The sequence below is a fragment of the Lutra lutra genome, chromosome 14 (assembly GCF_902655055.1).
Source record: "Lutra lutra chromosome 14, mLutLut1.2, whole genome shotgun sequence".
NCBI lineage: Eukaryota > Metazoa > Chordata > Mammalia > Carnivora > Mustelidae > Lutra > Lutra lutra.
This window is the reverse complement of record NC_062291.1, coordinates 63,230,588-63,255,552: the sequence shown is the minus strand read 5'-3', so window position 1 is coordinate 63,255,552 and position 24,965 is coordinate 63,230,588. Positions and strand designations below refer to the sequence as shown.

At 54.5% G+C, this 24,965-nt stretch overlaps 3 protein-coding genes and 1 long non-coding RNA gene across 6 annotated transcripts in view; 2 read left to right on the top strand and 2 right to left on the bottom strand.

Annotated features, from left to right (window-relative positions):
* The first annotated feature begins 2,203 nt into the window (after positions 1 to 2,203).
* On the top strand, positions 2,204 to 7,213 carry CALHM1 (calcium homeostasis modulator 1). Its single transcript, XM_047701340.1, has 2 exons — positions 2,204 to 2,784; positions 4,885 to 7,213. Exons 1-2 carry the CDS (start codon positions 2,233 to 2,235, stop codon positions 5,365 to 5,367), a joined length of 1,035 nt encoding a protein of 344 aa, XP_047557296.1. The 5' UTR covers positions 2,204 to 2,232; the 3' UTR covers positions 5,368 to 7,213.
* Positions 7,214 to 7,327: 114 nt separating this feature from the next.
* On the top strand, positions 7,328 to 12,677 carry CALHM2 (calcium homeostasis modulator family member 2). 2 transcript variants are annotated; one of them, XM_047701343.1, is made up of 3 exons: positions 7,328 to 8,314; positions 10,316 to 10,945; positions 11,735 to 12,677. In XM_047701343.1, exons 2-3 carry the CDS (start codon positions 10,391 to 10,393, stop codon positions 12,149 to 12,151), a joined length of 972 nt encoding a protein of 323 aa, XP_047557299.1. In that variant the 5' UTR covers positions 7,328 to 8,314; positions 10,316 to 10,390; the 3' UTR covers positions 12,152 to 12,677. The 2 variants fall into 2 exon arrangements, with proteins under 2 accessions (XP_047557299.1, XP_047557297.1); XM_047701341.1 differs by having other exon boundaries at positions 10,230 to 10,945.
* Positions 9,475 to 11,737, bottom strand: LOC125084252 (uncharacterized). Its single transcript, XR_007122564.1, has 2 exons — positions 11,653 to 11,737; positions 9,475 to 11,500 (listed from the first exon to the last, which is right to left on the bottom strand). It is a non-coding gene; the product is annotated as an uncharacterized LOC125084252 (long non-coding RNA).
* A 1,629-nt stretch (positions 12,678 to 14,306) lies between the features above and the next one.
* PDCD11 (programmed cell death 11) overlaps positions 14,307 to 24,965 on the bottom strand; it is a 42,338-nt gene continuing 31,679 nt past the window's right edge. The window contains exons 25-36 of one of the 2 annotated variants that reach the window (XM_047701336.1): positions 24,622 to 24,799; positions 21,379 to 21,435; positions 20,734 to 20,856; positions 19,991 to 20,113; positions 19,270 to 19,570; positions 18,923 to 19,039; positions 18,064 to 18,213; positions 17,596 to 17,843; positions 16,724 to 16,892; positions 16,018 to 16,171; positions 15,390 to 15,555; positions 14,307 to 14,653 (exon numbers count right to left, since the gene is read on the bottom strand). In XM_047701336.1, the coding sequence (XP_047557292.1) occupies positions 14,482 to 14,653; positions 15,390 to 15,555; positions 16,018 to 16,171; positions 16,724 to 16,892; positions 17,596 to 17,843; positions 18,064 to 18,213; positions 18,923 to 19,039; positions 19,270 to 19,570; positions 19,991 to 20,113; positions 20,734 to 20,856; positions 21,379 to 21,435; positions 24,622 to 24,799 (1,958 nt within the window). In that variant the 3' untranslated portion in view covers positions 14,307 to 14,481. The remainder of the gene's footprint in view (positions 14,654 to 15,389; positions 15,556 to 16,017; positions 16,172 to 16,723; positions 16,893 to 17,595; positions 17,844 to 18,063; positions 18,214 to 18,922; positions 19,040 to 19,269; positions 19,571 to 19,990; positions 20,114 to 20,733; positions 20,857 to 21,378; positions 21,436 to 24,621; positions 24,800 to 24,965) is intronic. The other variant, XM_047701337.1, reaches the window with a different exon arrangement.

Here is a 24,965-nt window from a genome sequence, read left to right as displayed (position 1 = left end):
AGGTGCTCGAGCTTGAGGACTGAGGAGACCAATATCCTTCCCCACAAAATCCTACTTGTGATATACTAGCATTTCCATCCAAACTAGTAGAATAAGAACCTGATTCAGCCTGAGGAGGAAGGCCAAAAACACACTTCCTTGCCCCTCCTCCATCCCCTAACTCCCACCTGATCTGAATTCAAATCCTGCTCCTCCACCTACAAGCCATGTAACCCTTTAGCTAGTAACTTAACTTGAGCCTCAGTCCCCAGTTCTGTAAAATGGGGACAATAACACCTTTGCCATGAGATTGTATGAGCGTTACACAAGGTGATGCATGTGGAGGGCCGGCACTGGGCCTGACCCAGGGTAAGTCCCAGGCAGGGCTCATCCTGTCGGGCATACAGAGACACACAGACACAAAGACCTCTCCCATGGCCATTCGCACACATGCACATACACAGAGGCCCAAAGCCACAAGAAGCTCACACGTGGACATACACAGAGACACACAGATCTGGGAGCCCCACAGAGCCTCCGTATCCAGGCTCTTGCTCTGCTTGGGCTCTATTTGGTTGGAGCTGGATCTGACCTGTTTTTCTGGGAGAGCGGGCAACATCAAAGGGAGCACTTTAAGCTTGACCTCGTTTTGATATGCTGATGGAGGGGCCCTGGCCTGGTTCCCCAGAGGCTCTGGAGGCCACCGCTCCAGGCATGAACCCCACAGCACCACCTCTTTAATTTTTGATCTGGGGGAGTAGAAGTAGGAGGGGCAGCCCGGAAGGGATTTGTCATCCACAGTCCTTAAACACACAGACATGCCCACGGAGACAGGAGCAGACAGAACATAAGCCCCTGCAGTGTGCTCGAAGGCATAGCTCCCTGGCCGGCCACGAGGAGACCCCCACAATCGTGCAGATCCCCAACCTCTTACTCCAAATTTAGGGCTTTTTACACTATGCCAGCCTACCTGAGCCCTATCTCCACTACCACCACCAGCACCACTGTCGTCCCCACTGTGGCCGCCATCACCAACAGCATTGCCATCCCCACTCCCACCACGACCCTAACTGCCATCCCCACCACCACTAGCACCACCACCACTATCACCACCATCCCCACCACCTACACTGCCATTCCCACCACCATCACCACCATCACCACCATCCCCATGACCATCCCCACTACCACCATCGACACTACCCCATCACCACCATCACCACTGCCACCATTGCCATCCCCACCCCCACTACCATCCTAACTGCCATCCCCACTACTACTAGCACCACCACCATCAACAACACTACCCCATAACCACCACCATCACCAAAACCATCCCCACCATCCCCACCACCAATACTGCCATCCCCACCATCACCATCCCCACTACTGCCATCAACACTACCCTATCACCACCATCACCACTGCCACCACTGCCATCTCTACCCCACCACCATAATTGCCATCCCCACCACCATCACCACGATCACCACCATCCCCATGACTATCCCCATCACCACCATCACCACTACCATCACTGCCATCCCCACACCATCACCAGCACCACCACCACCAGGAACAGCACCAACAGCATGTTCACCTCCACCACTGCCATCAGAACCACTCTCACTTTCACCATCCCCACCACCATTACTGCCCCCAACACAGCCGCCACCATCACTGCTATGACTACCTTGTCAAACCATCACTGTCTGAACTGACAAAGGAGCCCTCGTGAGCCCTCATACAACATGGAGGAAAGACCCATTGGGAAGTGCAGAAGGAGGAGGGCAGCCCTGCTTTCTAGGAACCCAGGGGAAAAGGTCAAGAAGCTCAGGCCCTGCCACAGCCCTGGCTTCTCCCACACCCCACCCCTGCTGGAGACAGTGTCTTCTCAGCCTGCCTCTGAGCCTCCTCCCACATCCACAGAGAGCTGGTCTCCCACAGGTGTGATCCCTGTGGTTTCCCAGTGCCGGAGGCAGCCATGGAGAGAGAAACCCAGGAGAGATAAACCAGGCGGGGAAGGGAGGGGAGGGGCCAAACCCTGGCAGGACCCACAGGATTGGCTGATGTGTGCCTTCCCAGCCAGCCCCTGACCAGAAGGTTCTCAAAGAGACAGTGACCTCAACCACGGCCCTGAGCTCTGCCCGTCCCAGCCATGCGGTGGGCACCCGCCAGGCAGACCGGGCTCCAGGGGCCGTCCTGAAGCAGGGGCGAGGTGGGAGGAGGCCGCCAGGCTCCACAGGGGGCACAATGGACAAATTCCGGATGATCTTCCAGTTCCTGCAGTCCAACCAGGAGTCCTTCATGAACGGCATCTGCGGCATCATGGCCCTGGCCAGCGCCCAGATGTACTCCGCCTTCGATTTCAGCTGCCCCTGCCTGCCGGGCTACAATGAGGCCTACAGTGCTGGCATCCTGCTGGCGCCCCCCCTCGTGCTCTTCCTGCTCGGCCTGGTGGTGAACAACAACGTGTCCATGCTGGCTGAGGAGTGGAAGCGGCCCCCGGGCCGCCGGACCAAGGACCCCGCCGTGCTGCGGTACATGCTCTGCTCCATGGCCCAGCGCGCCCTCATCGCGCCCATCGTCTGGGTGGCCGTCACGCTGCTGGATGGCAAATGCTTCCTCTGCGCCTTCTGCACTGCTGTGCCCGTGACGGTGCTGGGCAACGGCAGCCTGGCCCCTGGTCTCTCTGCGCCCGAGCTCGCCCGCCTGCTGGCCCGGGTGCCCTGCCCTGACATCTATGATGGCGACTGGTTGCTGGCCCGCGACGTGGCTGTGCGTTACCTGCGCTGCATCTCCCAGGTGAGGGGGTGGCATGGCCTTGGCCTGGGTCTTCCCTCATGGCCTGGGTTCCCTCTGGCAAAGGTCTAATCCCCCACCTCTTGAAATGAGGCTTCCTCAGGGCACAGTCATGTTTACCCCATAGTGGGAGCTCCCCACACTGGGCTGGGGCTCCCCCCCAGTTGGAGGTCTTTGGGGCAGGGGCACTTCCCAGAAGAGGCCAGGGCTTCTGAAGGCAGAGCTGTGTGTCTTCTCTGGATCCAGGCCACCTGGAAAAAGTGCTGTGGCTAGCTTAGTCCAGAGGCCTGTGTCCTGTCTTGAGGTCCCTAGAGTGGACCTAACAGCTTGGCCAGCCCCACATCCTCCATCCAGAGCTCCAGCTGGGAAGCCTGGTGTATTTGCATCATTTTCTCCTTCCAGGCCAGGGCAGTGGTGAGGCAGGTGGGTGGCTGGGCCATTTGGGTACATTTCCCTAGCAAATGCCCCCAGCAGGTGCTTCCCTACTCTCAGGGAGTGGGATCCGAGGGTCCCAGTACCCCTGGAAGGGAGGGCTTGGGTGAGGGGGATGCTCTGTTGGGATATGCCCTAAAGGCAAGGTTGGAGGGCCCACTGATAGAGAAATCCAGGGGAGGACTCCACTGTCTTGTCTTCTGCCCCTCTGGACCCGGCCCCCTTCTAAGCCCCCAGGCCTCTCCTGCACTCACGGCAGCACAGGGAGGAAGCAGCCCCATGTCAGAGGGGCAGGGAGGGTTCAGGGGGTCCGGACTCCCGGGCCAGAGCTAGAGGAGCACTCTGCTCTGGCAAGTCCAGACAACCGGCTCCCTGGCTCTGGCCCTCCTGTGGGGCCCACATCCCCATCAGAGGCCCCTCGTGAATGTGGCTCTGAGTGTCCCAGCTTTGTTTTCCTCCCAAACCGCTTCCTCCCTGTGGGCACTTGTGCCATTTTCCCAGGCCTCAGGGCCTCGGACAGCTGTCCCTCTGTCTGACCTTTAAACCACCGCATCATGAACTGAAAGGGTCCCCGGAGGGCAGGCTGCCTGGCCTAGAGACATGTTTCTTCTGGCCTTCCGGGTGAATTCAAAATTCAACTCGGCAATTTTGGAAAACCAAACGTTTTCACACAAAAATCAGACTTCCTGCTTTCCCTGAAACATGAGGAGACTCAGCCCCACGGGGGCCACATTGCCTGTCCGACGGGCACAGTAGATGCCTACCTCCCTAGACCCAAAACGTGCTCTATAGCCTGGCAGCCCGCGTGTGCTTGGCCACAAGTCCCCGGCCCCGTTTACAGGCGTTTACCCACCTTTCTCATCCTGACCCGGCCAACGCTTCTCTGTGCAGCTGGGGGCTGACCCAGAAGCCCAGCTTAGGAGAGCCTCCTGTCCCATGCCTGTCGCTGAATTATTGGCAGAACGGGTCTGGCACCCAAATGCCTAGCGCTCTTCAGCACAGTTCGAGCAAGTGTCTGGTTTGTCTCTGTGACCCTTGAGGCCTAGCTCAGAGCCCACACAGAAGAGGCTCATTTAAGGCCAGCTCCCAAAAGGTAGACAAGACCAGGAGCCGGAGGAGAGGAGCTAAGCTCAGATGAGGGTCCCTATACCTCAGGAGGTCAAGGAAGAGGCATGGTTAGTGAGGGCCTGTTGATGTAATCATAGTGCCTCATCGTTACTGAGCACCAACTGTGTACCAGGCACTGTGCTAGTTGTGATTACATTTAGTCCTCACAACAACCCGACAAGATCCGTACTACCAACAGCCCCATTTTATAGGTGGGGAAACTGAGGCACAGAGAAGTCAGGTACCTTGCTCCTGGTCAACTAGTAAGGACTGGAGACAGGGTCCAAAGCCAGGCGGCCTCAGTCCGAGGTCTGCCCAGTTATCTCCTGCGTATTGAGTGCCAGGCCCACACATGGGGCATTTTCCACACCCAATCACATTTCTACGAGATGGTGCATCTATGCCCATTGGACAGAAAAGGAAACGGAAGCCAAGAGGTGAAGTCATTTGCCTAGTCTGCACTCTCTCCCCTAAGGGCCCTGAGGGAGGGTGCTTTGTGGGGGTGTAGACAGGCCTGGGAGGCCAGAGGGCAGGGCTGGCCACTCTCTCCCGTCACCCCTGCAGGCCCTGGGCTGGTCCTTCGTGCTGCTGACCACACTGCTGGCATTCGTCGTGCGCTCTGTGCGGCCCTGCTTCACCCAGGCCGCCTTCCTCCAAAGCAAGTACTGGGCCCACTATATCAACATCGAGCGCAAGCTCTTCGATGAGACGTGCACAGAGCACGCCAAGGCCTTCGCCAAGGTCTGCATCCAGCAGTTCTTCGAGGCCATGAACCACGACCTGGAGCTGGGTCACGCCCACGGGGCAGCGGCCACAGCCCCTGCTGGCTCGGCTGCCCCCGAGACCACGGACGGGGCTGAGGAGGAGAGGGAGAAGCTGCGAGGCATCACGGATCGAGGCACCATGAACAGGCTGCTGGCGAGCTGGCACAAATGCAAGCCGCCCTTGCGGCTGGGCCAGGAGGAGCCCCTGCTGGGCAACGGTTGGGCGGGGGGCGGGCCCCGGGCTCCACGCAAGGAGGTAGCCACCTACTTCAGCAGAGTGTGAGCTGGGATGGAAGAGTGAAGCCTGCCGGTGCCACAGCACAAACTCCTGGAGCAGACCCACATGCCCAGGTGCTCACCTGCCCATTAAGGCAGGAAATTTGGGAGCTAGAAGGGAACATCAGTGCCCCAGCTGCGACACAGCAGTATTAGTCAGAAGGGCTCAGAATTGGCTGGGGGGGGTGTGGGTGGACAAGCTCCCACCTGCCCAGCCCCCTCTCCAGCCAGTTCATCTCTACTTCACTGTCTCCTCTCGGGTCCCATGGCCACCCTCGCTGTGAATTTTTATGATCTCTGCTCCCTTATGCTCAAGGCTCAGGGAGTGGGTGGGTGTCCGTCTGTCTCACAAAGCAGGAACCCTCTGATTTGGGTCCATCTCCTGAATGAGGCTGTAGGTGGGCCATGAGGACATGGCCCCCAGCCTCACTTGATGTAACACACCTGCGGTGGCAGGAGAGGAGATGACATGCCAGAAGTTAGGTCTACTCAGCAGCAGCCAGAGCGTGTGGTCACATGGAGGCCACCCAACACCTGTCAAGTGGACTGTACATTTATTCAGTCCCGAGCACGAGAGTCTTCCTGTCTTAGCCTTGTGAAGCTGCTACAGCAGAACACCACAGACTGAGTCGCTTAGAAACAACAAAACTTGACTTCTCCCAGTTCTGGAGGCGGGAGGTCCAAGATCATGGGCCTGTCATGGTCACGTTCTGACAGAGGCCCTCTTCCTGGTTCAAAGTCAGGGCCTTCTCGCCATGTCCTCACAGGTAGAATGGGCAGGAGGGCTCCCTGGAGCCTCTTTTCCAGGCACTGATCCCATTCATGAAGCTCTGCCCTCCTGACTTAAGCACTTCCCAAAGGCCCCACCCCCTCATGCCATCCCCTTGGGGAGTTAAGATTCAGCACATGAATCTGGGGGGACACATTCAGACCACACCATCCTCCCTTGGAAGGCTCCTTGGAGACCACCTGAATGCCTCCTTCACATCCAAGTCTCAGGGAAATCGGACCTCCCCAGAGCTTGGGCACTTAGAAAAGAAACTGGTATCTTTCCATTTTCTCAAAACCCCTACCCTTGGGGAGGGGGCTCCAGAGTGCTAAGAGGCTTTGGCCTGAGGTAGGGATGAGGGTGGAGGGGTGGGGTTGGGGAGCTGCCTAGAGTAGAAATAGCTCAGACTCCAGAGCGAGAGAGAATTGGGTCAAAGGCTGGCTCTACCACTACCACTTACAGTGTCCCTCAGGCCAATTGTTTCCTTTTCTGTGCCTCAGTTTCCTTATCTATATAATGGGGATGAGGGCACCTACCTGACGGTGTTGTAATCAGGAAACAGGCGAAGCATGTGAAGCTCGTGGGACAAAACAGGCCCTAGGTACATGGTGGTTAATGTAATGTAGATTCCTACAACATTGCTTTTCATGATTTCCCTTCTTCCCATCTATTCTTCCCTCCATTCCCACTTCTGAGACCTGGTCTGCATTCCTTTCATTATTTGGGAGAAGGATGAACCTTGTAGGCCCAGGAGGCTGATGGAGAGGCTGGAGGGCTCCTCTGAGGGTGGGACTTCATCTAGGCCCTGAATGAGGACAGGGTTCAAAGGCATAGAGACCAGGTCTATGTTGGTGGGTGGGGAGGGGCTTCCAGTGGGAAAAGGCAGTCCAGGATATCATGAGGTACAAATGTCAAAGAAAGAACAAAGGTTTGGGTCAAGCAGTTTGGGGTTTAAGAACTAGAGCAGTAAGACCTCACCAAATCCCTCTAAACCTCAGTGTGTCTATCTGTAAGATAGAACTTTAAAAAAGGACCCACTTTTCACAAGTATGGTGAGAATAAAAAGGGTAACTTTGGAGGGAGAATCTGGAGTGGTGTTTGGCACATGGGAGAACCTGGATAATAAACACTGGTCTTTCCCTTCATCCCTGCCCGTGACAAGCACAGCTCAGGGAGGCCAGCATGGCACTGAGCAGTTCCGCCATCCTAGAACCGCAAGCTCTTGCAGAGCTGACGGGAGACTGGGGGCCTCCCTGAATCATAGGTGTCATCTAGTCTGTCCCAGGACAGGGTTCTCCCCTTTAGCATTCTTGATCCATAACTTTGCAGCCTGGGCTTGCACACGCCCACGGATGGGGAGCTCATGACCACTTTCTGGGACAGGCTGGGCAGCTCTGATGGTAACAAACCTGCCTTGTTGTAATTTCCACCCACCACCCAGAGCTCTGCCCACACGGCCTCGGAGAATCACTTGCCAGCCCTCCTGAGATTTGAAGCAATACCTGGGAGTCAGCTGAAGTATGGATAGAAGAGTCAGCAGTCAGGAGGACAGGCAGGGGCAGGAAGGCTCTGAGGAAGAAGAGCCAGAATAAGGTGCAGAGGCCCTGGCCCGTGCATCCTACTAGGGCTCCCCGTCAGTCTGATGGCATGGCCCACCCCTCCAACCCTGCTGGGGTCCAGCGGGAATCCAGCATGGGGAGTGCTCCTGAAACTGGCAGGGAGGGCAGGCCCAGGCAGGATGTCCCAGCAGGGCCCCCTGCCTGGCCCCGGAACTGGTCCCACTGGTGTGCAGGCCGCCGGGGCAGCTGGCTCAGAGGGGAAGGCCAGGCCAGGCACAGGCTGGGCCACTGCCGCCGGCCGCTGAACAGGCAGCCCAACTTCCTCTCTTGCACCGCCCTCCCTGCCCGCCCTCCCCTGCCTGGCGCCGGAGGGAGGCTGTTTTTCCACTCACGGCTTGCTGCACGAGTTCCATCCTGTTTCTTTCCTCTGCTTCCCTGGAGTTTAAAACTTCTTTGAAAACACCATCGAAAACACCACCGGCCCCAGGCCCTGCTGGTCTCACGCTTCCTGCTCCGGTGCAGAAGAAAGCACGAGGGAGCCCGTGGACGGCACTTGGGGGGCCCGCCCTGCAGGCCCACGCCCCGCTGAGGCTGGAGCCACTGGTTGGCACCACAGCTGGCCCCAGGTAAGGAAGGGCCCCTCCCTGGGGCGTGCCGGGCAACAGGGGGAGCATGGCAGGACTGCTCAAGGCTGCCCAGAGGGATTGTCCTGGGGAGAAGGGCCTCTCACTGAGGCTCCGCTGGGCAGCCCTCTTCCAGGCTGTCTTGTCTTCTGCCCTGACTGCTGTTGTAGCAGGTCCCACCCAGGCCCAGATGTTTCAGTAGTCTCAGATGATGGCCTCATCCCTCCACTGCTCACCATCCTCTGTGTTCTGATATCTTGTACCCCACTTTGGGCAGATTATGAACCCAGGGCCCCATGAAAGCTCATGAGAAGCCCTGAAGTCAAGAGGCGAAAAGGAAGAGAGGAGCCTGCCTTTAACCCATTCAGTCCTGGCAACATTACAAACTCTTTCCCAGGGTGTAGGATGGAGTCCCTGCCCTGGGCATGGGAGGAAGAGTTAGATCCCTCCTCCTCCTCCTGGCTCCCCACATGGTCACTGAGCTCTGCCCATCCCATCTGGCAACACTGGCAGAGACTGGCATGGGGGGGGTACTGCTGGCGTAAAGAGGCACAGAAGGAAATGTGGCAGGTCTCCCCACCTCTGTTTGCTGCCCACCCTATCCCTCCATTCCCTGGCTGCTTCTTTGTTTTGTTTTTTATCCCCCAGATGGGGAGAACATGGGCCACACCCTAGGCTGTGTCTCTGCTTGTGTGGGTGGGGCCTAGAAAGGGAGCCCACTTCCTGGCACTACTGGAGCCCAGATCATGGACGAACAAACTGGCGATGGGCTGGTGGGGATGGTCAAGCCTTGGCCTCCATTCTCTGTCACTGGCAGGCTGGGCAGCCCCCTGGGAGGCTGCTACATAGGGCAGGGGTAACGGGTGGGGAAGGGAATGTTCACCAGGACTCTCATGGTTGAGCACAGAGCAAGGGCCGGAGACCAAGAAAACAGAGGACTCACTTGGCTCGACCCACCCTTGTCTGCTTCCCAAACCTCCTTAGGTCAGGCTCAGAAGTCCTGCCCAGACACCTCCGTGCTGTCATGGCCTCAAGTGAGGCATGTTCTCCTCTTTAGGCCTCAGATCTTGGCAGGAAAGAGAATCGTCCCCACTGCCTCACCTCTGGGAGTCACCCTAAAGTCTTGACAGGGTGAAATGGAGGGTCTCACACAGAGGACAATGGTCAGGCATCATTTATTCCCTTTCTTTTCCTGCCAGCATCCCTACGGGGAGACAAGGGCCAGGAGGATTTATCCTCTTTTCACGGATGAGGACACAGACCCAGAGAAAAGTCATGGAGTGTGTTGACAGCCAGAATCTCCTAAAACCAGTCTGGACTCTGAGGTCTCTAAAATGGAAAGTTCTCATGAACTCTGGGACACTGTGCCTCACTGGGCACTGACCAGACTCTTTCCTCCACCTCACCCCATGCCACTGAGGCAAACCCATGCCCTTATCTCCCAGGACACCCACTGCAGCTGGGATGCCCATGGGCTAGAGGCCTGGAGGACAACAGCCCCCAGTAGTCCTAGGTCCCTCAGCGCCCTAGCACTACCGGGACCCCACATTCCCTGGCACCACAGGGCCATCCTTAATCTCGACAGCAAGGGAAGCCTGTGGGAGTAACAAGAACCCAAGTGCCTGAGGCAGACGGACCTGAGCCTGAATCTCAGCTCTGCCGTTTCTGTGTCCTGGACAAGCCCCTCACCTCTATGCACACGGGACAGGGCAGCTCCGTGGGGGATCGTGATGATGGGTAGTGAGGGATAGAAAGCACCTGACACCCAGCAGGAGCTCAGTGAGCAGCTGTCATCATGTCCCCAAGGTCCCAGGGTTCCCCAAGTCTCCTCCTTTCTCACTAGCTTGGCCATACAGGATCCCCTCGATTCCTTTCAGTTTTCCAAGGCAAACATTTATCAGCTTCCTTTATCCCATAGGAAGCACCAGGCTGGCCACTGGAGGGGATAAAATGGCAAGACCGTGCCCTGCCTTCAGATACCCACCAGCCTCCACTCCCTCCTAGTCCCATCAGGAACCATCAATCCTGGTCTCTCCCGCCCCCAGCCTTGCCGACGGTCCCCGCCACTGACGCATCACCATGGCAGCCCTGATTGCAGAGAACTTCCGCTTCCTATCACTCTTCTTCAAGAGCAAGGACGTAATGATTTTTAATGGGCTGGTGGCACTGGGCACAGTGGGCAGTCAGGAGCTGTTCTCCGTGGTGGCTTTCCACTGCCCTTGCTCACCTGCCCGGAACTACCTGTACGGGCTGACAGCCATCGGTGTGCCAGCCCTGGCGCTTTTCCTCATCGGGGTCATCCTCAACAACCACACCTGGAACCTAGTCGCCGAGTGCCAGTACCGGAGGACCAAGAACTGCTCAGCCGCCCCCAACTTCCTCCTCCTCAGCTCCATCCTGGGCCGTGCAGCTGTGGCCCCTGTCACCTGGTCTGTCATCTCCCTGCTTCGAGGTGAGGCCTACGTGTGTGCTCTCAGTGAGTTTGTGGACCCATCCTCCCTCACAGCCGGAGAGAAAGGCTTCCCACCAGCCCATGCCGCCGAAATCCTGGCCAGATTCCCTTGCGGGGAGGGCCCTGCGAACATGTCGGGCTTCCGGGAGGAGGTCACCCGCAGGCTCAAGTATGAGTCCCAGGTAAGGCTGTGCACGGGGAAGCTCCTCTTCTTTCTTCCCTAGGCGACGGCGGGTGGGAAGGTACCGGGCGGGGGGGTCCAGTGTTGAAGCCAGAGCTGGTCCTCGGGGGCTAGGGTCTCCAGGAAAGCACTAGATCATCAGCATCAGTATCTGAGTTGGGTAGCCTGTGGCTTAGGACTTGGTGAGGCAAGTTTTAAACATTAAAGGAACGTTCTTCTGGCTCAGACTTAGGCTTGATCCCGGTCATCGCTACTTGTCCCAGATTGAGCACGAACCCCCATAAGCTTACGAAACATCTGCTGTCAGCTAGGAGTTGACAAGTTCCTATCCCCAGAAGGACCCCAGCCCAGCACCAAGGGAGCCCAGGTGTTGCTGACCTCAGGGAGTCCCCCGAGCCAGGAAGCGGCGGCTGCTGTCCTGATCCTAGCCTCAGCCATGGCTCACTTCTGAGGGAGCACAGGTCCGTCCGGGCAGAGGCCTGGGCAGAACACGCAGCTGGAAGTGCTCCCTCAGAGCAGCAGGGCACACGGGGGACAGGAAGGAGCCCAGGATTTTCTAAAAAGCAAAGACCAAAACCAGAGCACGTGAGTTCAAAGGAGTGAGGACGGAGTGGAATCCCAGCCGGAAGGGCCGGCTTCCCTCAGAGAGGGAGAAGCTGCTCTCAGAGGGTGCGGCCCACAGGGTCAGCCCAGCCCAAGCCCTCTGACCTGCTTGTCCACTTCTTCCTGGGGCGGGTGAGGGTCCAGGCAGCCCCTTGCCCCTCCTCAAACCTGCCCCTTCCCCGGCCAGCTCTTCGGGTGGCTGCTCATCGGCGTGGTGGCCATCCTGGTGTTCCTGACCAAGTGCCTCAAGCACTACTGCTCGCCGCTCAGCTACCGCCAGGAGGCCTACTGGGCGCAGTACCGCGCCAGCGAGGACCAGCTCTTTCAGCACACGGCGGAGGTGCACTCCCGGGTGCTGGCCGCCAACAACGTGCGCCGCTTCTTCGGCTTCGTGGCGCTCAGCAAGGAGGACGAGGAGCTGGTGGCCAGGTTCCCGGTAGAAGGCACACAGCCTCGGCCGCAGTGGAATGCCATCACCGGCGTCTATCTATACCGCGAGAACCTGGGCCTCCCACTCTACAGCCGCCTGCACAAGTGGGCCCAGGGTCTGACGGGCAACGGGGCAGCGCCCGAGACCGTGGAGATGGCCCCGCTCGCCTCCTAGGGGTCTGGCCCCCACCCTCTCTGCAGGGGACGGTACTTGGTCTCAAACTGAACTCCATGCCTGCTCCCACCAGCATCAGAAGGGTTTTTTTTTTCCACTTGGGGGGGAAACGGGCCAGGAGCCAGGAGCACAAAGTAGCTTGGGGTGTGGAGAGTGAGCAGACAGTGGGGTCCACTCCAACAGGAAGGCCCCAGCTCTGAAGAAATCCCCTTTCCCGCCGACAGCAACCACTCAGTCAACAGCTTGAGAGAAAAGACCCTTCTGTAGAACTGGTCCTTCCGTAACTATGATGTGGACGACCTTTTACTGACGGGACTCCGAGCCTCGGCAGCCCTGGCCAGCGGAGCCAGGTGACAGGGAAGCTCACCAGCAGATGCCTCGTGCGGGACACCGTGTGGTTAACGTACACGTGACTGACGTGGTTACCTGGCTCAGGGGCGCTCAGCCCAGAGATGCCCTCCAACATCCATCTCTGGCTTTATTTTATATACTTAAAAAACTTTGATAAAGTTTTTCTTAGTATAAAGCACTAGCTTGGTGTCTGCATGATTGGATGGGCCATGCCACAGTAGGCTGGTAGTCATGGAGACAGGCCCGAATCCCATCCCCTTTGTGGGAGGGGTGGGGGACAGAGAGACCCTGGGTGAGATTAAAATGGATAGGAGGGAGGACAGGGGTAGAGGGAAAAAGCCAAGTGTTGGGAAAGCCCTACGACTGATGATGTCTTGACAATTAGATTCAGTTATCTGATTTGATTTGAGGAGGTGAAACCTGCCCTTTCTCAGAGGGAAAATTGGCTTCAATTTCATGAGTCAGAAGATTGCACACTCGTATGGCAGACTGGCTCCTACAGCCTGTGCTAACACCCAAAAACCAGGACAGCCTCAGCTGGGCCTCTCCCCCCACCCACACATGCCCACCCTTGTCTGGTCACCTCCCCCACCTCTAAAACCTTTGATGCTCTCCCTGTCCTGCTTCCCAGCATTCGACCCAGTCACTTCCCATGGAAAAGCTCTCCCACTCTCAGGGCACATAAAGCTCTCTGCCAAAGAAAACATTTAACCCCCTTAAGACCAAGCTGAACAGGAACTGGCTTCAACAACTACAGGGTCTGCGCTGGTGTCCAAGAATTCTGAAACATACAGGATTATTACGATCAAAGGAGACAGAGTCCATCTTTCTAGGAAGTTTACAAGGGTCACAGGGAGGTATGGGTGTAGTGGACCCATCCTGTCCCCATTCCCTCCAGTCTCAAGGAAAACCATCAAGCCAATCAATGCCCTCCACCCAGCAACCTCTTCCCAGAGGAGCCACAAGGAGAAACCGTGCAGTTCTTCCCAGCTCACACAGCATGGCAGTCTATACCCTAACCAAGCCTCCTACCCGCAGGCCCCGTGGCAGCACACAAACATACATTCTCACTCCATCCACAGAACAACTCTTCAGAGTAGGACTTTTTGTCCCCATTTCAACAAATGAGACACCCACCTTGGAGACCTTAGATAATCGGGGCCTGGTGAGCCTGGGAGGAAACACCACCAGGTAATTTAAGCTAATACCTTTGGCTTTCCTCTCAAATGGCCCGGCTCCCCAATGGTCCTTCTCCCCAAAGGGGTCTGCCTTTGTCCTCCTGTCCCAGCCTCACGTACTCCACAAAAGGGCACAAGAACTAGCTGAGCTCAGGTTGAGGGAATGCTAGGAGACTCCAAGATCTAGGGGAGAAGGCCCGCTCCCTGGGCTCTGCTGACTCCCTCTGGCTGGACCAAGAGGCTGCCAGGGCCAAAGAGGGATCCTGACCACAAGATCGTCAGGAGTCAGCCCCTCCATTCCTCCTCCCCAGGAAACCCCCAAGAGGGAGAGAGTCTTCGCTCTTTTAGGAGTCCAAGAGCCTGCTGTTTATAGCAACCTCAGAAAAAGGGAAAATGGGCACCTGGATAGCTCAGTCAGTTAAGCGTCCGACTCTTGATTTCAGCTCATGATCTCGGGGCTGTGAGATCGAGCCCCATGTTGGGCTCCACGCTCAGCGGTGAGTCTGCTTGAGATTCTCTCTCTCCCTCTGCCCCTTCCCCCTCGTATGTGCTTTCTCTCTCTTGTTCTATAAAAGGGGGGGGGGGATGAAATAAAGCAGTACTAAAATAAAACATGCAAAAAGGAATTATAGGAAAGCTCAAATTGCTTTTCATCCTGACAGGATTACCATAAAGTTGCTGCAGAAAAAGCAACACTTAAATAAGAGTCCTCAGGCAACACAGTTTTCCGGCAGCCGAGGGGCCCGAGACTCGGCCGGGCTGGCTCACTGCTGACGTGGTCATCCGAGGCCAGCTTGGCCACTAGTCCTCCAACACGGAGCTCTTAGCTTCCACGTATTCCAGGGCCTTCGCCTTTACTGCCTGCACATCCTTCTCAGTGCCATGTTGTTTCTCATAGTCCAGGTAGCGCTTGAAGAAGAACTTCATTCGCTTGGGGGCCAGGCTGAGATGAATGACCCGTTCAAAGATGTCCCTGTGGAGAAGAGCAAGGCAGCATTTGCCTCCCGCCCCCGGCCACTTGACCGCTGACTAGTTTTCGTCTACTTGCCCTGTGGGTCTGCAGCCAGGCCCCCTGTTCCCCAACACCCTCACTCCTACCTTTACATTTACTACCATCTTAACTCCTAAGGTGTCCATGCGGAGAGAGACTACCACCCTCACTTTCCAGATCAGACAGACACTCACGGGTGTTAAAAGGACTTACTGGCCTGAAGTCACACAGTGAGTCAGGACAAAGCTGCTGGGATGGGGATATACACAAGGTAGGGATCTGTGAGAAGAGCTCTGCTTCAAACTCACTGATGGGCTTGGGCGAGGCACTAGTTCTTTCTGGACCTCAGTCCACCTGTCTCTAACCCTCTCTGCCCCTTTGGGGATGCAGGTGACAACAGCAAGCCTGCGACCATTCTCTTCCACAAGAGCCAGGCTCAATGAATTATGTGGGAAACCCAAGTCTTCTGACCCCCACACCAGGGCCAGCCTACTGCCCACCCAAGACTCCAGACACAGACCAGAGGCTGGCTCCTGAGGCAGCAAAACAAGTTGGAAAATGAGTACCACAGGACCTGGTATGTCATGTCAAAGCTAGTCTTCCAGTCAGTGAGAGAACTGGGAATACTGGAAGATTCCAGGGGGTAAAACTCATACACTTGGCCCACATCCCCAACCTTTCACAGTTAATTCAGCCCTGGCCTGTCTTTGCCTCTCACCGGACTTCCTTCTGGCTGCCATGCTTAATGGTCATGTCGATGTAAACCGACCAGACGTCAGTGCGCTTCGGGTAGGTGCTCAGTGTGTTCTCAAAAATGGCTTTGGCCCGTTCCGCATCCCCCAGCTGGAACTCCAGCTGGGCAAACTTGGCAATCACATCCACATCTGCAGGGAGAGACAGCTCAGACACACAAAGCAGAGTCCCCTCCCCACAGCATAACGTGCTGCACGGACAGTCGGACTCCCGACTCCCTATTCATAGGTTCCAAGACCTAGGTGATGACAAGTGAACACCGGGAAAGTTTGGGGCCAAATACACAAATGGGCACTGATGTAGGACTCCCAATGCAGACACCCCACTCTCTGGGCTCAGAAAGGAGATGGAGCAGGGGCAACAAAATCAGCACTGATTATTTTTTGTTCCTCCATCTCTAAAAGTTTAGCATTTGAAATGCAACACATGTGATGTTCATGAGCATATAATCAACAGTGAGATCCATGCCCTCCACCAGGCTTTCCTAATACCACACCACCCTCAGATGAGGAAAACCTCCAATCCCTACGCCCAGATATCACAGAGCATAATGTGACCAGGAATGGGGCTGGAGGCTAGGGATGAGCACTCACGCTCTTTAATGGGCAGACACTCGAGAGCTCGCTGCATCACACGATGACTGGCCCCAGCCTGGCCCCTCCGCAGAAGAAAGGCGCCATATTTGATCCAGACAGCTTTCTCCTGCCTGAACCGCTTCAGCATCCGGTTGTAGAGTTCACCAGCTTCCTGTGATTTGAAGTGTGATAGGACAGAGGGGGCAACAACAGAGACAGGGAGAATAACAAATGACAGACAGCTATGCTCATAAGAGGCTAGACATGGCCTCAGACTCTGGTCACTCTGTAGGCGCAACTCTAGACCCTGAGGAAAGCGGGCAGGTTCCCAGAGATGGGGAGAGCACAGAAAGGGCCTAACAGGGTAGGGAGTCCCCCTACTAATCCTGTGCTGTATGGAGGTCCTAAGAGTAGAAGAACATGAGAATGCCAAGGGAGAAGAGGAGAGACAGAAAAGGGACATGTGGCTGAGCTGCTGCCTTGTGGCTGTATGTCCATGAGATACACGACAGGGGTCCACTGTCCCCTTTACTTCCCTCATCTTTGCCCTGCCTTCCTAAAGCAGACACGGGAGGAAAGGACTCCTTGCACTTGGAAGATGAACAAGTTGGGGCCCAGAGGTCACAGAGCAAGCCTGTGTGGAAGACTCCCTGGACTTCCCAGGAATTAGTTTCCGAGTCGCCGAGGACCGCCTGACAGTGGGCTGCCTGGCCCAGACTCCTACCTGGAATTTCTCTGACTTGGCGTAGATGTCAGCCAGATGGAGAAAGACCTTGAGAGGCTCGTTGTACTGCACGGCCCGCTCGAAGACCTTGGTCAGTGACTCCTGAGAGCCGTACATGTTTTCTAGATTCAGCAGCGCCACCCACACGTTCAGCTTCTCCTGCTCCTCTCTGGAGGGAGAGTTCGCACATGAGCTCCATCACCTCCTCCCGAGGAAGCCTGCACTACCACCCAGGGATGCTGCCTGGAACTACTTCTTCCTTCGCAGGCTCCATCCACACCCTCAGCTCCCGCCCTCAAGTCAGCCCATGGCCCCCGCTGTAGCTCTCACGGAAGCAGAAACGCCCGGCCCTGACTGCTGGGCTTCCCCTGGTGTCTGCCTCCATTCCGAAAAAGGAAGCCCACGGAATTTTAACCTGGCTCAAGGTTTGGCCAGAAAGGAAGAGAATCTCTGGTCTGGTTCTGTCTCCAAACTAAGAGAACAAAGCAAAGGCTCGCCGACCCTCCTCTTAGCTGTCAGGAAACTCAGTCTACCCTGTGCCTGGCACGTGGCCACTGAGTGTCTGCACCCACCTATGCGCAGTCGTTGTCCCTGTTCTACTTCTGTTCCAAGTTGGGCACCTTATCTAAGCACAGGGACTCCTGTAAGTGTCACCCTTCACTACCTCAGTGAAGAGGACTATAAAATATAAACGAGCAGATCTGTTTCACTAGGAGTCGAAGCCTGAAAACCCACAGGTGCTGATGGCAGCCACCCAAACTGCTGTCGGCCTCCTGAGGAGGAAACGGTCCGCAGGCGACAAGGCCTGCAGCCGGGGAGACACCTCCCTGTCAAGAGCCACCCCCTACGCAAGCAGGGGGCCAAGCCAAGACCTGAAGGAAATGGTCTTGAGAGCCCTCTCAGCCACGGCCCGGGCCTTCTCGATTTCCGTGGCCTGCAGGTGGAAGGCCATGTACTGTAGCCACAGGATGGAGCTGTTGGGGGAGCTCAGCAGGAGGCGGTCAAAATCATCTGCTGACTCTGGCTGTCGCCCAGGATCCATGAGCGCCTCCTCGATGCGGGACAGCTCTTTCTCTGCCTTCTGCTTCTCCAACAGCCTTTCCTTCTTACTCTTCTTCTGCTACGGAAGGCACAAAAACTCGTGAGTAACCTGCTCCCCAGGCCACTAAGGCAGTCTGTGCTGGAAGCCAGAGCTGGCAGGGCGGTCCGTGAGCCCTAGGATTGCTCACAGACCTGAGACTGCCCTGCCCCGTCAGAAGGACACTCAGGCCTGGACAGAGCAAAGGAGACTGGCCCCCAGGGCTCCCTGCTAAAGGACAAAGCCCTGCAAAATACGCCACCGTGGCCTGCTGCGGCTCGTCGTCCTCCTCGCTGTCTGAGCTGTCTCCTCGAGGTGGTAATGCCGGGGTCAGAGAGTCTAGTCCCACGTCCCAAACGAAACCAGAGGACAGCTGGAGCCGGGGCGCTTCTGCTGGCCTGGTCAGCTTCTCCTGAAGGATCACAGAGGTGTGTGGGGAAAGCACTCAGCTCGGGCTGCACCCTGTTCCCCCTGAGGAGCCAGGGCCCCCACCACGCACAGAGACCTTCCTCTCCTCCCAGGGCCAGGCTACGCCAGGCCCACTCCTCTGGAGAATTACATAGTAGTGATGTAAAAGATTTCCTTGTAAATAAATTCATTTAGGAAACAAGCTTATAAAACATACGTATGTAAAGACAAATTTAAAAATCCCATACATATGTGTATTCCTATGTACGTTCTTGTATGAAGTACCATATGCGTATAACGTGATAGCAGAGCTGGGATAGAGATGTGACAGGCGTTCCAGGGGTGTAGGGATATGAGTACCTAACGTCTGGGCAGCACTTCCACAATCAGGCCTCTGTCCAAATGGTACCGTCCTCATCTTTCAGAGGGAGATACAGGCTCAAAGAGGTTAAGCCTTTATTTGCCTACCACAATGATTTAATTCCACTCTACTCAACAAACACTGATGAGAACTTATTTTATGCAGCCCACTCCTTGGGTAAAGCAGGGTCTCTGTCCTCAGAATGCTAATGACTAAGTGAAGACCTAGCAGCCCTGCCTTAGGCCATGGGAGAGAAGAGGACGAGCCCAAGACTGCCCACCTCTCAGGCAAGGGACCAAGGACCTCCCTCCCCAGCACAGCCTGTCCACCCCCACTCAGCGCTGTCCCTCACCTTGGGGAGCACACTCATCTCTTCCATCTCCTCTTCTCCCTCCCGATAGTACACTTCAACACCGCTGTCATCCTCCTCTGACGGAGCAACTTTCTTCTGCTTCTTGTTCACTCTTTCCTGAGGTCAACGGGGCGGGGGAGGGGTGGGGGAGAGATGGCGAGCTGCCCTCCTGCCCCAGAGAACCCGCAGGCAGCCCAGGGCCATGCCCTCCCCCTGCCCCTCCTAGCACCCCCCAGGGCCCGGCTCCGAACTCACATGGCTCTCAGTCCAAGAGAAGGCTACTTGGCCGGCCAGCTGGCTGTGAAACACAGTCCCTTCCCCGAGGCCGCACTCCCTGAGGGACGCACCTGCTCGCCTGCAGACTCCCGGCGCCGCCGCCTGCCCCGCTTCTCTGCCTGCGGTTTCTGGGCCTCACTCTTCTCCTGGCCGGGCAGTTGTGCCTCCTCTGGCCCCTCCTGGTTCCTCTTCCTTATCCTTTTCTGATTCTTCTTCTTCTCTTCTTCTCCTTTGTGCTCTTTCTCTGCCGCCTCCCTTTCCCTCTCCTCTTGTTTTAGAAGTGGCAGTCCTAGGGAGGCAGGAAACACGTCCGGCTTCCCAGTGTCATCAGGGAGGAACGACAGCTCTACCAAGTTCTTCCCGCGGTTCAGGCTACAACAGGGAGGGAGGGAGGACAATGACGACAACAAACACAGCAAGGAGCCCAGGCCTCCCTCTCTTGAGCAGCCCAGTTTGCTGGGCCCGGCACCCCTTGCCTTGGAATCCGTTCAGTTCTCTTCAGAAGGATCTGCACATTTTACCAGGCTGAACAGTGAAATACAGGGGGCAGCTGCGATGTTCCCTTACTCTGTCCCCAGCAACAACTGCCTATGCACAGAAAAGTCTCCGCATCAGCTTTCAGGAGCCAAGACTAGGGCTGAGGTAGAAGGCTCCAAACAACGGGGCTGTGTTCATCCGAACGCTGCACCCCCCCCCCCAAGCCGTTTTGTCTAGTTTACCTCTGAATCTCCTCCCAGGGCTCCCAGGGAAACGAGGGGGTACAGGGCAGGGTGCGGCAGGGGAGACACCTACCTCAGGACCTTGGCTGTGAGCAGCTTCCCTTCCGGGAGGTGTTTGTTGTAAAGGGCTTTCTCAGATGGACTGTACTGGGAGACATACGGATATCGGGCCAAACCCACAACAGAGGGGCCAAGGCTGATAAGAGAGAGACAAGGGTCCTGTGGTCATAAATACAGCAACAGAATCCCAGCCTAGCCTAGTGCCTCCACTTTCCCAGGGACCCAAGTTGTGACAAGGATTTAGGACAGACAGAAGTTCCTGGCACTCAAAAGGATACAGAGAGCTTTGTAAACTAGCAACAGTTATCAGGCATAATGAAGGTGGGACTGAAGGGAGTCTCCCACCCCACACCAGAACACCAGAACGCATGAATCTCAATGGCTGGAGAAGATGAAAATGACGAAGCTGTGGCAGAAAAGGGCGTGCTCCCTGCCGGCTGTGAATGCTACATAATTTCACAGAACATTTACCAATCACGATCAAATACTAAATCAAAGAAAATCCAAATATATTTAAAATTGAAATTGAATATGCCATGCTCTTTGTCCGAAACACCAATAAAAATATTCAAAACTTTTTTTAAAGTCTAAAAACATCTCAGAATTTTAATAAATTGATGAGAACTCAGCCTCCCTTTTCCTTTCTATCTTCTTCAGAGAAAGTGACCAAGGAATGCCACAGACTAAGGACCAGAACAGGCCCAGGGGGTGGGGGATGGCGCTCACGTCAGGCCCACCAAGCGCCACCTCACTCACCGGAAGAGCACGCCATGCGGCTGGACAGACTTCACATAGCCCCTCAGGAGCTGCCCTTCCTGAATGTCCTGGATGGAGTTGATCTCAGGATCAGTTATTTTGCTCTTCGTCTTCGGGTTTGTCCTAAAGGAATAAAAGGCTTACGTACACGTACCCCAACCCTCCTTTCCCCACTCTTACCCCCGACTCCTTTGCGATAAACTCTACATATAAGAATACAACTCTGGACCCATCCATAGGCTTATACCTTCAGAGCCCAGCCCTACTCTCTCCTGAATTCCTGTCAGGACTTGGCCTCAAAAACATCCATTTCTAACCACGGAACAGGCTGACTTCAGGCCAATCACTCCATGACACATGCCATGAACTATGGAGCCCAGGGGTTGGACCATCTCCCCACACTGGGGTCACTGCATGGCCACCTTGAACATCACATTCAGATGTCCGAACCTTGCCCTGGGCAATAAGAGTCTGCGCTGACAGGTTCTTCTAGCAATGTGAATGCCCGCAGCTTTTCTGGACAGACAGGGCCAGGTAGAAAGTGCACGAGCAGAGAAGAAAGGGGGGAAGCCCCAAGTTCTGTATCAGGTCTATGCAGCCTAGCCTCTCTTCCATGCCCTTCTCTTCCCCACCACAGACACTCACCTGGACGATCGCAGTGACAGAGTCAGTACGTGGCCTGTAGTAGCCAGGACGTAACACCTGGAATGAGAACCGGAAAACGAGATGCTGACTTTTCAGCATCCCAGGAGACAGCAGAACACTGGAGCTTCCTCTCTACAAGGCTGACCAACAGGCCAGAGTGAGAGGACAGGACACCTGGGCTCTTTTCTTCATTCTGCTGAGAATGTGTTGAGGGACTCTGGACAAGTCACCTCTCTGGGCCTCAGTTTACTAGCCTCTCACTACCTAATCTTCTTACCCAAGAAAGGTGCTGGGAGAAGAAAATGAAGGAGGCATGGATCCCTTGGGAAGACACACAGAACCACATCGGTACTCAGAGGAGGTGACACCAGCCTGATGTTGGATTCCAGCGGTGTGCAGTCTTAGCCACTAACCACTGGGAACTGTAACCAGGGGATGACCTAGGTCCTAGAGCAGGCTCGTGGCAGCAGATCAGAGGAAACAGATCATTGAGGCCTGAGCAGGGGAGGCTTCCAAGGAGGGGAAGCAAGGTTTACTCTTTGGTTAGGTTTCCTAACTTTTTTCTCCGAAAACAGCACTTGGCAATGCAAAGTCACAATTTCAAAGTATTGAATCAAAGCAGTGGAAAGAAATTCAGCAATAGTCCAAATTTTTCCCATGACAATAGTCAAAAATTTTTCCTGCCTCCTAGCCCCTAAAGCAGGAAGGGCCTTAGGGATCATCTACCTTTAGGCAATTAGTTTATTATCCACATTAGACAGCATAATTGAATAGAACTCACAGATTTGGCTACAATAAAATATATTTAAAGTAAATATTTTAGGGCACGTGGGTGGCTCAGTCAGTTAAGTATCTGCCTTCAGCTCAGGTTGTGATCCCAAGGTCCTAGGATTGAGCCCCCCCGCATTGGGCTCCCTGCTCAGTAGAGAGCCTGTTTCTCCCTCTCACTACCACTCCCCCTGCTTGTGAGCACACACACTCTGTTTCACTCTGTCAAGTAAATAAATTCTTTAAAAAATAAAAATTTTGCTAAAAGCCACAACCACATTTTTAAAAAGATTTTTATCTATTTATTTGAGACAGAAATGAGAGAGCGAGCGAGCAAGCAAGCAAGCGAGCAAGCATGGCGGGGGGTGGAGTCATAGGGAGAAGCAGACTCCCCACCAAGCAGGGAGCCTGATGCGAGACTCAATCCCGGGACCCCAGGATCATGACCCGACCCAAAGGCAGTCGCTTATCTGAGCCACCCAGGTACCCCACAACCACATTTTTAAGCCTCAAAGAGACAAAGCAAAGATAATCCTGGATTTCTCAGATGTGTTCCTTTTCTTCACCCAGGCCCTGAATATCTCTGTGCTGTTCAGCTCTGGTAAGTGGTGGAGGGTTTATGAGGCAGGTGCTGGCGGCTGGGATACTTAAAGTGGGAAAGAACATTACAACTTTCCTCCCTCTCTCCTCAAGGCTTCTCACTCTACTGTCAGCCAACCTGGATGCTCAGAAGTCTGTACAGTATCATGCTGAAGCCTGCCTCTTCAATGCTGATTTATTCACCCTGGATAATGACTTTAAAACTCTGAACCAGGGGCACCTGGGTGGCTCAGTCTGTTGAGCATCTGACTTTTGGTTTTGGCTCAGGTTGTGATGTCAGGCTCCATATTCAGCAGGGAGACTGCTTCTCTCCCCCTCTTTGCTCCTTCCCTCACTCATGCTCTCTAAGATAAATAATCTTAAAAAATCAAAAACAAAAACAAAACTCCAAACCAGGCTCATTTTAGTGCACATAATATAGTTCATAAAACACCCCAACTGCAAAAGGTCTCCTTTTGCAGAAATCATGTACAGATCAATTTTTTTTTTTTATTAAAAAGATGAATGGTCCCATAGAAAAATGAGCAAACAAAAGCAAAGAACAAGACAAGCAAAGCACAGAACAAATGTAAACCGCCAAAAAAGTGGGAAAATGGGGCGCCTGGGTGGCTCAGTGGGTTAAGCCGCTGCCTTCGGCTCAGGTCATGATCCCAGGTCCTGGGTTCGAGCCCCACATCGGGCTTTCTGCTCAGCAGGGAGCCTGCTTCCTCCTCTCTCTCTGCCTGCCTCTCTGCCTACTTGTGATTTCTCTCTGTCAAATAAATAAATAAAATCTTTAAAAAAAAAATAAATAAAAATAAAATGAGAGATCAATTTTTGCCTATTTAATAGCTTAGATTAAAATTAAGAATACCCACTGTTGGCAGGGGTATGAGAAACAGTCAATTTATGGCAGGAACATAAATCAGCAGTCTTTTTGGAGAGCACTTTGGCAAAATGTGTAATGCCTTTTGGCCCATCAATTTTAGTTCTGGGAATATATTTCATGATACATTTCCACTTGTGTCGAAACACATGCACAAAGATATTCACTTCATTATTATCGTCCATCAACAGAGGTTTTAGATAATGATAAAAAAAATAATGGAACACCAACAAAAATGTTAAAAATAAGGTAAAAGAACAAGGTAGAGGGGTGCCTGGGTGACTCAGTTGTTAAGCGTCTGCTTTCGACTCAGGTCATGATCCCAGGGTCCTGGGATCGAGCCCTGCATTGGGCTCCCTGCTCAGTGGGGAGTCTGCTTCTCCCTCTCTCACTCCCCCTGCTTGTGTTCCCTCTCTCAGTGTCTCTGTCAAATAAATAAATAAAATCTTAAAAAAAAAAACAAACAAACAAGGTAGATTTAGATATACTAGCACAGGAAAAGAAAAAGTCCACGATAAACTACTATGAGAAAAAAAGCAAGCTGTAGAATATATAAAATGGAATTCTATTATTACATTTAAAAAAAGTATACCTCCATGTGTGTAAAAGTCTTGAAAGACACAAACCAAGGTATATAATGATGAAAAGTGGTAGAGAAAGCGAGTGGCAACAGAACTTTTCCTTTTTTATTACAATTTTCTTCTGGTACAAAATCAGCTATCACATCCATATTTTTTTTTTTTTAAGATTTTATTTATTTATTTGAGGGAGAGACAGTGAGAGAGAGCATGATCGAGGAGAAGGTCAGAGGGAGAAGCAGACTCCCCATGGAGCTGGGAGCCCGATGTGGGACTCGATCCCGGGACCCCGGGATCATGACCTGAGCCGAAGGCAGTCGTCCAACCGACTGAGCCACTCAGGCGTCCCACACATCCATATTTTTTTTAAAAAAAGAAATCTACATTCCCACATAGAGCTGAAGAGGAAAAAACTGAACAAACTAGGCCTACCTGACAACCTTCTGGGGGACGAAGTCTTCCAGGGGCGTCTCTGAGTAGGAGTCACTCAAGTGAAATACACTGACTCTTCCGATCTTCCCAAAGGGGAAGGAGACAGTCAGCCCCTCCTTGGGAGTCACCTTCACCACTCGGCCCATGGCCACTTCCCCCTTCTCAAGCTTGTGAGGACCTGGTAGGTAGGAGAACGGTAGGAGAATAAACCTGACTCAGGGAAGGGCAAATGAAGAAAGAAGCTGGAACACTGGCCAAGCACGGGCTGGGGAAGTCAGAGGCTGCCCAGACTTGGGGATGTCTAGGCAGAGTGGACCAAAACGATCATAAACACCCACATTACC

Excerpts from the sequence above, each read along its gene's own strand:
- CALHM1 (XM_047701340.1), top strand. The coding sequence starts at position 2,233 with ATGGACAAATTCCGGATGATCTTCCAGTTCCTGCAGTCCAACCAGGAG. Across the intron at positions 2,785-4,884 it reads ACCTGCGCTGCATCTCCCAG|GCCCTGGGCTGGTCCTTCGT; the intron begins GTGAGGGGGTGG and ends TCACCCCTGCAG.
- CALHM2 (XM_047701343.1), top strand. The coding sequence starts at position 10,391 with ATGGCAGCCCTGATTGCAGAGAACTTCCGCTTCCTATCACTCTTCTTC. Across the intron at positions 10,946-11,734 it reads GGCTCAAGTATGAGTCCCAG|CTCTTCGGGTGGCTGCTCAT; the intron begins GTAAGGCTGTGC and ends TTCCCCGGCCAG.